We start from the raw sequence: 12,051 nt of genomic DNA on the forward strand, positions 1-12,051 counted from the left end.
ATATATATTTTTGGATTTTTTTCTTGATCCAGTGTCCCAATTAGCGAATTGACAGTATTCACATTGTGAGTTAATATATTGACTTATATATTCCTTATTTTCCTGTTATTGATTCTCTATCTTTTCCTTCTACTTAAGTGTTCAACCTACCTGGTGTATTCATTCTTTTGTCAAGATTAGCTTCATTATCTCCCTAGGGTATCCTTGAGAATTTTTCATGTGTTTTTTGGTATGCATGAATCTCTGTAGGTGCTGTTTATCATAAAAATATCTTATTTCTCCATCAATTACAGAAAAAGTTTTGCAGTATATAGCAGCCTGAGTTGGAAGTTGTTTTCCTTTAGGGCTTAAAACACTTTACTCTCCTAAATTTTACATTTTCTGTTGAAAAGTCTGCTGTAATTTTAATAGCTTTTCCTTTATAAATGATTGGTTGCTTTTCTCTGCTTTTAAGATACTATTCTTGTGTGGACACCCTGGTTTTTGACTATGATGTGTTGTACAGGTTCTTTTCTGATCACGGCTATTTGGGGTTCTATGTGCCTCCCTTAATGTGTTAAATCCTTTTATTGGGAAAGTTCCTAAGCTTTTAAAAAGCCATTTGTGCTTTTTTAAAAATTAAGTTCACTGGAACATTTAGGTGTACAGAATGATCATAGTCATCATAGGGAAATTGTACCTGTACATAATATGTATTTTTTTCTCTCCATTCCCCTACCCACCCTTTCTTTTCCTATTTACAAAAGCTGTTTTTTCCTTCTTGTCTCATTTTTTCTTTTCCCTGTAATTCCAATTACTTTTGTCTTCTTTGCTCCATCTAGTGGCTGTCAGATATTTTCACTTTCTCCCTCTTTAAAAAGGTCTCTATCTTGGGGCTGGGGATTTAGCTCAATGGCACAGTGCCTGCCTGGCAAACGCAAGGTCATGAGTTCGATTCCCGGTACTGGGGAAAAAAAATCTCTCACTCACTGCCCACCAATAACAGCTCTGTCTTGTAGTTCTGACATTCTGTTCTCACACTGGTCACTTGTGCTGCCCATACTTTTGATAGAATTTTTAATCTTCTGAATTTGTATTTGGAGCCCTTTTATGAACTCTGTTTTCTATGCTAGTAATACCTAACTTGTATCATTTTGTTTAGCTCTATTAGCTTTTTATTAATGTCTTTTATAGACTTGATGATCATTTTATTTGGCCCAATATCATATGTTCTGTGAGCTGGTCAAATGCTTTAGTTGTATTATTTCTCCTGATATAATTTTGGACACAGTGATTTGTGTGGGTGATTTTTGCTTTATTCCTCTTCAGTGCCCCATGTGTCATCTTTGGGGAGTTAGTGTTTGGAGGCATTTTGTTGGTTTTTGTTTTCATGTTTCTATTTTGTGTGTGTGTGTGTGTGTGTGTGTGTGTTGACACTTGTGGGTTGATTGAAGTCTTCATTTCTAGTATGGAGACCTACTTAGTTAATGTCTACTTTTGAGCAGTGTCCTCTGGGCATGGTTAATTAGTTGCCTTTGCCTCTGTCCCAGGATTTAACTACCTCTGTTTTCTTGAGATGGGATGTTGCAGTATATTTGGCCCAGTATCCAGTTGTCCAGGAATGGGCCACAGTATTGTTAATGACCCCAAAATATTCCAGATATTGCCATCTCAAAAAAACAACAGAACAGTAAAAACAACAAACAGAAACACCCATATCATGTTGGGTATAGTGATAAAGTCAGCATCAATTATTGCATCAAATACAAACAGAACATTGACAAATCTTATGAAGAAATAAAGTACCACCCTTCTCCACAGAAATTTTTAGTTAGGGTATAAACACAAGGCTAAATAGTGACCTGCTTCTAACAATGCAATAGTTAACACCAATAGTATAAAGTTAACTATCTAGAGATTCATTATCTATCTAGAGATTCATAAAACTTAGTAGTTTTATTAGTAAGGTGTAGGGGATTCAGAACTAGAGAATGAAAAAACTGAAAAATTAATGAGCAGGATAAGAGATGGAAGAGAAGAAAGTCTGACAGGGACTCCTTTAGTAACAAATGAAAATTATGATAGAGAACACCTGCTGGAAGGAATGAATAAGAAAAAAGATAAATAGCAGAAAAAGGAGATAAGAGAAAAAAGTTGGAGAAAAGGAACAAAACTAAAAGAGGAAAATAAAAGGGGTGGGGAAGAAAACCCCAAATCCCCAGAAAAACCAATGAAGGAAAGATACAAAGAAAATTGAAAAGGAGATTGAGTCAAAGAAAAAATTCCTGAGTTACTGAATGAGTGGTTTCTCTCTAAGATCTGCAGTCTGGTGATCTAGCCAGTCACAATTTTCAAAGGTTAGGTTTAGGGTCTATTCATTTTTGAGGTGCTCTCCTTGCATCACAGGTGCCTCTATTTATTTACCACCTCCCCACCTCCCCACAAGGCTCAAGATACTGTCCAAGCTACAGTATGACCCTGCTACTATTGGTAGATGGACAATGTAATTCCCCTCTTTCCTTGAGTGTTGTCCTCATCCACAATCAGGTTGGATGGTTATTCTCTGCCTTTGTTGCTCCATTGCCGTGCTCCTCTGGGTGAATGGCGCTGTGCCTATTCCCCTAGAACATACACTTGTTGCACAGAATTGTCTTTTATTGACCAGGAGGAGTAATGCTTTCATTAGCTGAATGACTACTAGTAAAAAGCAATGTAGTAATTTAGCAAAAGAAGTGTTACTTTTTAGCATATTAAGATGAGACTATTACAACACAACAGTTGCATTTTTGAAAATAAGGCGTATCACATATAATAGTTTATGTAAGCAGAACTTGAAACAGATACCTAATTTAACTAGCTAAGAATTTTTATAAGCAATTAAAACCTAACAAAAGACAGTAGAAAACAATACTGAAATAGTGAAACCTCTATTTTAGTTGTTATAATTTTTACTCAAAATGGATCTGTATCTTGAGCCTTACTGTTTTAAACAGATTCTGACATTCCAGTGTTACATTTTGACTTCTTTAAAGAAATATTTTGTTAGGATAACTTGCCTCTAATTAGAAATATTTTATGCAAAATATACAGTGTTATATTATTAATTTACAAGAAAAGCATAACTTTTAGACTGAGTAGTTTTATGAAATCATGTTATAACTTGTATTTGAATCCAAAGTTGTGTCATATGTAGATGTAAGTAGTGTACATCTAGAAATGGACACATAACATAACTGCAGAGGGAAATCCCTGAAACTTTGCTTTTGAACCTTGCAAGGGTTTTCTGTAAAAACAAAATGATTTTTTTAAAGCCATATTTTTAAGTACTTAAATTAAGCAAAGAGTAGACAGTAGGATTTTTAAAAAAATTATTATTATGGAGAAGCAAGCATGCCTTTCTAGCATCTCTTGAAAATATAAGCACTTGGTCATATACATAAATAGACCAGGTAAGCAATAGTTATTAATTCTTTACAGCAAAAAAAGATTTAAAAAAACCTCAATTGTTAAATGAGTTCTTCTTAAAAAACTTATTAACTTTAATCTTAAAAATGATGAACAAATACAATCTTCAATCACTTTGAGATCTATTATTTAAAGATAGAAATTTCTATTTTCACATGCTTCTTATCCTTCTTGAATAGTTACTCTGAAACTTCTTTAAGAGTCAGATATCCTTTGCTCTTATATCAAGGTGTTACACATATATATCAGCAATCTGAGATGCATTTAATATACACAGATATTTCATCATAAACATTTGTTTTATTTGTTTATCTTTAAAAGCAAAGATATTAGACCAACATAATTAACTTATTTTTTAGCCAAAGGAAACCCTAAAGGTCACAGTACTTGAAATACAAGAAAGCAATGGACACTATATCTTACATTTTTTTTTTTTTGTTTCTGTTTTTTTTGGTTTTTTTCTGTACCAGGAATCGAACTCATGACCTTGCACTTGCCAGGCAGGAGCTGTGCTGCTAAGCTAAATCCCCAGCCCCACTATATCTTAAATTTTAACAAAGATAAATATTACCCTAATTGGTTAACAACATAGGCAAAACATATTTTACCCATTTTAAAGACATCTGTATTCTTATTTTACCAACTAATTTAAATTTTTTGTACTGTTAAGCCATGAGAACCAAAAGCATTTAGATTAATATCAGTGTCCATTTGTCTGTGAGCCAATTTAAATAGAACTTTTACATAGGATAACATTTACCTGAAAGTTAACTGAAAGAAACATACCTATTAACCTAAATTATATATAACCATGTTACCAAACTAAGATTATTATTTACATGTTTTATGTAAGCATTCAACCTAGCAGCTTTTTACCCTTTAACACTGAGTGTTGTAACCACTGCATATTTGCATAACCCATTTTTTATTAAAAGTCCCAACAGAGCCAGGAGTCTCCAAGGGTAAATAAACAAATAAATACATTGATTTGAACTCCAATTTATTTTTATTGAAGCAGCTGCAAGTTATTAAAAACAGATTAACAGGCAGATGGACAAACAAAATGTACACCATATATAAAACAACTACATTAAATCAGAGTGCACTCTTAAGATACCTTGGCCAAGCTGAATTATAATAATCATTTTTTTGGTTCTAGGTTTATAACTATAAATAGACTAGTTGGAATTTTTCCTAGGGGTTATCAGCATTCCTTTTTTCTTATGTAAGTCCTCAGAGTACAGCAGTACCTTGGTTCATGAACTTAATTCTTTCCATAATTCTGGGGAAGACAACCACCATCATTTGTCACCTGATGTGGTTTGCAAATGGAAGCAAAATCTTGCCGAATGCTTCTGCATCTGTGAACTGAGGTATTACTGCGTTTCCGTTAATACTTTAAGCTACTCTGATTACCTTTTTTCCTGTTAGTTTACACTATAGACTTATAAGTAATAATAGTCAGAAGGGGGAAAGAGAAGGGCTATAGATTGCTAGATGGGAGTTTTTTCATTTTCCCTCATTATAAAAACAAGTTTGAGGTCTTGTCTCTTTACTCTTTAACTTACATGTAGAGGATCACACAGAAAAATCAATCTTTTATAATTTTTTACCTTATATTGGTCCCAAGTTAATAAAATATAAATTAAAGGTGAAGACACTGAATTTCCCATCGCATTTAAGATGTACTATATGCCTGTAAGATCTTTGTGATTTTTGAAAAGAGACACAGAGAAGAAACAACAAAACAAAAAACAAAACAAAACAAAACAAAACAAAACAAAACACAGAATCCCAAGGTCAGATTTCCCAAATGGAAGCTTGCCCTGTTTCTCAAGGTCAGAACTGCCATTTGATGTACGTAGCGTTGGTTTTCTAGTCTAATAGCTTTTCAACATTCACTTTCGAGTGTCATGGGAAATTTTATTCAGCATCAAGATATGGCTGGAGAGTGAACAGTGTTAGCATCAACTGTACTCAACAAAAGACAGCAGAGGCTGGAGTCGCTCTGGAGCAAACTGGGAAAAATAAATACAGAGCCATCATAGGATCAACATGCATTACCAGACCAAGGTCAAAGTTAACCCAAACCACAAAGGTTTCTCCTAATCTGAGAGTAAGCATAGGAAGGGACGATTTTATTGAGACCCATAGCCATAGTAGTAAGGTTCATCAGGGCGGAATCCATAAGCTGTGGCAGGGCGTCCAAGCATACCAACTGGCTGGCCAAAGCCATCCATTCCAAGGCTGAAAGAGAAAAAGCCAAAAGCTGTGTTTTTGAATCATAAATCTATAACGCAGGTCAAGTAAGAGGCTCAGAATTTTATACCTCTACAATTCTCTTTCAGCACTGATAGTGATTTATAGGAATATTAGCCTTTTTTCTTCCTTAATGTACTCATTAAAATGTGTATAAAATACTTATTTCTCATGAGATGAATGTTAAAAATGTCAGAAATCTGTCATCAGGTTACTATTCAAAACAAAGTGAAAGAATCAGATAAAAAAGATTTCATTTAATAAATGCTCTAATGACAGAATATAAAAAGATTCTGCATCTAAGCCTTTATCAATAATGTACTGCTAGAGAACCATAAATTTGACAGCCAGGTTTGATCTGCAAATCCTTCTTCTGATTTATCAGCGCAAAAAATTGCTACATGTTATAAATTCTAGTTCAGCTTATTTTGTAGAAATAATGGAAACCCAAAAATAACCTTCAGAGTGATAAAGATAATTGAAGAATTGATATACTTTATGATTACTCTTTAAAAATGGAGTCTATTAACAAATTAGAAAAAACCTATTTTCCAAAGTACCTTTTAAGAACAAAGAATTATCCCACACTTAGAAAAATGACAGAATATTTATTTTACTAGGAAAATATGACAGCTGTAACATGCTCATGCATAGCTCATGCAATGAATGCTACTGAGCTTGATTTTCAAACAAGAAGCCATCCATAATGTGGAAATATAATCTTTTAATAAAATAAATATATTTCAATGATTTAAGATTTCAGACTCTACAGGATGGAGATTTTTTTCATCAGAAAAAAAATCTGAGTATGTTTAGAAAATATATTCACATTGGCACTAACTTCCCCTCACACTCAAAGTGAGATTAAGTAGAACGATTTATTAAATTTTAAGTTTGAAAATAATGTGTGTTATGTTTATTAGGATGGAGCTAAAGAATAATATAAGATGTGCTGGTCATGTGAATCAACCTCTCAGGGAAATAAAATTTTTGAACTGTGTCAGGCTATTTATTTGTACTGAAAGAACCCGGATGGGGCAAGGGTCAAGCTTCTATGGCTCTTTACAAACGGAAATCTACCCATAGTCTCTCAAGGTTAGTTGAAATATTTTAAGTCTATATTTTATTTTGAAATGGTAAAATATAAGCAACCTTTCCTACCTTGGTATCATGAGAAAATAGATTAAATTTTGAAATGCTAAGAAATATTATTCTAGAGGTAGCTTAAAAATGTTTCTGAAAGTAAAGTAATGTAGTAGTGAACTCTTGTGTACTGATAAGATACACCAATATCAGTTTAAAATTAGAGGGAAAGTTGGCTGCAGAAAGCTTTTAGCACTAAGGCTAATGAAGTATTCATGTATCTAAACAAACTCTCAAGTATATAAGGGTTGATTATATAACTTGTGAATTTCAACTCATTCCTTATTCATCTTTCTACTTATTACCTGCCTTTTAGCACCTCCTATGAGGTTGAGAGCAGAAGATGTAAGTGAAACTCATTTGCCCTCACTTCTCAGTTCTCATTCTAGAGGCTGTGGTGGGATCTCTTTCAAGAATTTGGAAATAAGAGGCACACAGTAAATCGTGAAGAAATACGCAATGGTATCTTCAAAGCAGAGTATCTCACAGAAGACTTTTTAGCAATCCTACTGTATTCGAACTAAAAGATGACTTTCAGAAGACAGTCTGCCAGCCGTGCTGACATGGACCAAGGAGCTTCTCAGCTACAATGCTAGTAATAGCAAACTAAGCAGTTCCTTGATGATCTATGACCTGACTTTTCTAGCAGGCTTCTTCTCAAGGAGGACGAGTACTTTAACAGATTCTCAGGCCATTCTACATGGAAATAATACTGGATAACTTTTTTTTTTATTTCTGTATCTAAAAGGCAAACTTTCTCCCCACTCTCTTGGCACCGGGGACTGAATCCAGGGCCTTTACACTGAGCTACAGCTCCATCCCTTTTTAAATTTTTAATGTTGAGACAGGGACTCACTAAGCCTATAAATTACTCTGGCTGAGTCGGAACTTGCCATCCTCTTGTGTTAGCCTCCTAGAGTGCGGGGATTACAGGCAGGTGCCACCATATCTGACTACGCAAACTTTTTACGTTTCATTGTTCACCAACAGAGTAAAGAATACATTTCTATTACCTGATCTACCAGATGGCTATGTTTCATTAGAAGTTGACAGATGGTTTTTTGTTTGTTTGTTTTGTTTTTAAGTGCCAGTCACATACATTGTGGATAAAAATCTTAGGAGCAAACCTTGAGCACTAATGAATCTGAATATCTGAACTTGCAAGTCTTGGGTCTTGAACATTATAATCTCAGGCTGCTGTGCTACTTCTATTTATGTAGTCAACAGATCACCCAGATTACAGTGTATAGGACATTATTTCACTTTCTGAAATTGGGAAAAATTTTCAAGGGAGAAAAATTAAAACTAACTTTTAAAACAAGTTTTAAAAACCTACCCATCATAAATCATGGAAAAATTTGCTACTCTGAAGAATATTTAGAAATACTGAAGACATTGTCTAGTTTGGACAGTAAATGGACAGATGTTAGGTACTTCTGTATTATGAAAGATCAACCATATCTGTAAATTCATAGCTTTTTAACTCCACTCTGAAACAACAGTCCTCTTTAATCTTATTTGGGCCTTTTTAATATAATAGGAAACTGAACAGTTCAACATGAGGATAGTTATTCTTTTTTTTTTTTTTTTTTGGTTTTTCTCCGGTACCAGGAACCGAACTCACGACCTTGCGCTTGCCAGGCAGCCACTGTGCCAATGAGCTAAATCCCCAGCCCCAGGATAGTTATTCTTCTGGAACATTTGGACACTTATCCGACCTCCTCCCTTGGAATAAGAACGCAGCGTTGCTGATATAGAATCTGGTTCAAAACCAAGAGATCTAATAGTAACTTTTTCGTTAAACAGAAAGAGACAGGTTCTTTATGTAAATTCTTTTGGAACAGAAACCGTGAATATAAAAAGGCAGAGTCAGCTGGGCATGGTAGTGCACACCTATAATACCAGCAGTGTGGGAAGTCTAGACAGGAAGATTCCAAGTTTGAGCCCAGACTGAGCAACTTAGCCAGACTGACTGGCTAGACTCTCTCTCTACCTACCTACCTATCGATCTATCTTTCTATCTATCTATACATTTTCAAATGGATGAAGGAAGTGTGAAGGCTCTGTGTTCAATATCTAGCACGGAGAGAAAACAAAAAGGCAGTGCCACAGCAAAAATTGTGCTTTCCTATTCCAAAAACACTTGGCTTACATTAAGAGGCTCTAAGAGCCAAAGGTAAGGAATTAAATCTGTGACATGGCTTTGCTCTGTGTAACCATTTTGCTTCAGATATGAGTTTGTGAATTTGGCTATTTATACTGGGACTTAACCCCAGTCTGCATTGTGTGTGTTTCTGTTTGTACACATTTTCTTCTTGTCAATCCTAACCCACATAAGAAGTTTTATATCCTACATTAGCATATGCTGTTTATTTTTTTAAAGGACTAGTTATTTAGTATTTTTATCCTTAATGTTCACATAACATATTCTAGATCTTTGAATTACCCAGATGCAGTACATCTTCTAGTCCACAGAAAATATTGTTTGTTGTGAAAAGATAACTAGAAATGGTTTGGTCAACAAATCAATCTGCTATTAAATTTTATGTCCCAAGAACAATGTATTTTTGTACCTAGGCCTATTAAGGAAAATAAAAATTAGCTAAAATGAAAAAATATTTTTAAAATCCAAAAATATAAAACCACATCTATTTTTTTCTTTTTTACAAATCTACAAATGTAACTGACACACAGCAAGCAGAAAACTGAATTTTCTCTAATATTTTTAAGACTTTAACCAAATTCTTAACAGCGGTCATGAGATGATTCAGAGTAGGGCAAAACAAATCTAGCGATGACAAGTGACACTTCACATGCAGCGCATTACAGGTAAATGGCAGCCAGAAAGGCATCCCAGACACTCTCAGGCACTTACTACATGTCTTTGCCAGAGCTGACATTCCTGTAGCAGGGAAGACAATTACCTACCTCTGGCTGTTTGTGAGGCTTAATTAGTGCACATTTGTAAAGCACTTTGAAATCCTTGGATGGAAAGTGCTGCATGAGTGAAAAGTATCGTTACTGTATTAAAATTAGATAAAAGCAACAAGTCTTTTTATTGTTTTAAATTCCTAAGTCAGCAATGTAAATACATAGCAGGTAATAAATTTATTAGTGTATGCTATAAGAAAAGAATAAATTCAAGCCACATTCTTCCTTCATAGGCTTGCAGGACTTTGGAAATAGTTTTGGAAAAAATCTGGTCTTAGCTTCCATTTACAGAGTCCATCCAGCTCTTAACTTAGCACCTCCAGGAAGGCTGTGCTCACTAGTTTGTAGAGGCAGTTCATTCCGTTTATGGCTAGGTCAGATTGTCAAGAGAGTTCTTAATTCATCAGAAATCCTGTTCCATTAGTCTTAGAATTACCTGCTGGAACCACACTAATTCTTTACATGGCTGCTTCAGGCTCTCATTTACTTAATCCTCAGGAGATGGCTTCAAATCTTTATTACGGCATTTGTGCTCTAAAATCACTTTGATCTGAAAGAGTTTAGCTTACAGGGAAGCCGAAATTAACACGATACTTATGATGTTCTGAAACCTGTAGGGAATATAATGAGATCCCCTCTCTGACTCTCTGTTAATGTAGGCTAACCTGTATTGATCTTAAAAATTATCAGGAGTCATTATCAGAAGGTTGGCTAAGACTAGAGAATATGTGCATATACACACATACAAATGGGTATGTGTATATATAGAACATGCTGAAATTTCACTTATAACCACTATGCTGAATTTCATGTTTTTTGTTTGGGTCTGTGTTTACGGGTTCCATTTCCTGAGGTAAAATCATTTAAGACAGTATATTTATGAACAGGAAATAGTAATTAATAATCTAGTCTTCTGAATAATAAAGAAATATTAAAGGCTGGAACTGTTTTTGGATATTAGAAAAAACAACATGAGTTAGCTCCCATGAGTGGGACTGTTCCAGGATTTTATAGAATAGTATGAAATAATCTGTTAATAATCTGGACATTTCATTCTTTCTTATCAGTTAATATATTGACCACAGAATCAAAATCAGTATGTTTTTATTCTTAGGGGACCATATTGTGCTCACTTCAGCAGCACATATATTCCTAGTATAAGAAGAATTTTAGCTGAAGTGCATTTTGTCATGGGACTGATAGGGCAGTAGGAAGAAATGATCCTCCCTGTAAACTGTGGAGAGAGCTCCAAATACGAACCAATATTTTGAAAATCAGGTGATGCTGTGCTGTCCTGGTCTAGAGATAAATAGAAATGAATACCACATATTCAATATAATAAGGGCATATCAGAAATATATACAAATTGCTACAGGAAATCTTGGGAAGTTAGAAAGGTTTCACATAAAATTGTTCAATTTTATTTTACTACTTTTTTTTTTTATGTTTTTAATTTTTTTTTTTTGGGTACCAGGAATTGAACTCATGATCTCATGCTTGCCAGGCAGGTACTGTGCCACTAAGATGGCCCCTGTTCTATTTTAATATCTGTCATTATACCTTTCGTGGTTTTATAGTTTATTGTCTTTCTCTTCTATCAGAATGCAAGCCTAGGGGCTGGGGATTTAGCTCAGCAGTACAGCGCCTGCCTGGCAAGTGCGAGGTTGTGAGTTTGATTCCCAGTACCGGAAAAAAAACCAAAAAAAGAAAGAAAAAAAAAAGAAACAGAATGCAAGCCTATGAAGGGCAAAGACTGTCTTACGCACAGATATATCCTTAGCATGTTGGGAATCTGACATGGAGTGGATGTTCAGAAAGTATCTGAATGTCTGAATGGATCAGTCTTAAAGGACACGTAGGACTTCACAGGGAGAGAGAGAACTCCTGGAAGTGCAGAAATGCTGAGCAAGTTACAGGAAATGGCTGAAGAACAGCAAATATGTAGTATGTTATGGTTAAAATCATAAAACAGGGAGCTGGGGATTTAGCTCAGCGGCACAGCGCCTGCCTGGCAAGCACGAGGTTGTGAGTTCAGTTCCAAGTACTGGAAAACAACAACAACAACAACAAAAATATCATAGAACATAAGAGGTTGGAGTTAAGTCTAGAAGGTTAGGACTAGCTGTTGAAATTCTTTATACACCATGCTAAGAATTGTGTGCTTTTGAAAACTGCCAATTGCTTTTAAGAAAGGACAACCTTATTTCTGTGTTTTAGAAAGTTATCTTTGGGGCTGGGGATTTAGCTCAGCGGCAAAAGCGCCTGCCCAGCAAG

At 34.9% G+C, this 12,051-nt stretch overlaps 1 protein-coding gene and 1 pseudogene across 5 annotated transcripts in view; both read right to left on the reverse strand.

Moving 5' to 3' along the window:
- Positions 1-1,040, reverse strand: part of LOC102029273 — a 7,690-nt pseudogene extending 6,650 nt beyond the window's left edge.
- A 3,387-nt stretch (positions 1,041-4,427) lies between these two features.
- The window catches only part of LOC102004253 (kinesin-associated protein 3), a 170,370-nt gene continuing 162,746 nt past the window's right edge, over positions 4,428-12,051 (reverse strand). For 4 of the 5 annotated variants that reach the window (XM_005398164.2, XM_005398165.2, XM_005398168.2 and 1 more), the window contains one exon: positions 4,428-5,691. In XM_005398164.2, coding sequence (XP_005398221.1) covers positions 5,583-5,691 — 109 coding nt within the window. In that variant the 3' untranslated portion in view covers positions 4,428-5,582. Of the gene's footprint in view, positions 5,692-9,774; positions 9,844-12,051 lie in introns of all 5 variants that reach the window. The other variant, XM_013521458.1, reaches the window with a different exon arrangement.

The sequence above is a fragment of the Chinchilla lanigera genome, unplaced genomic scaffold (assembly GCF_000276665.1).
Source record: "Chinchilla lanigera isolate Chin_1 unplaced genomic scaffold, ChiLan1.0 scaffold00061, whole genome shotgun sequence".
NCBI classification, from domain to species: domain Eukaryota; kingdom Metazoa; phylum Chordata; class Mammalia; order Rodentia; family Chinchillidae; genus Chinchilla; species Chinchilla lanigera.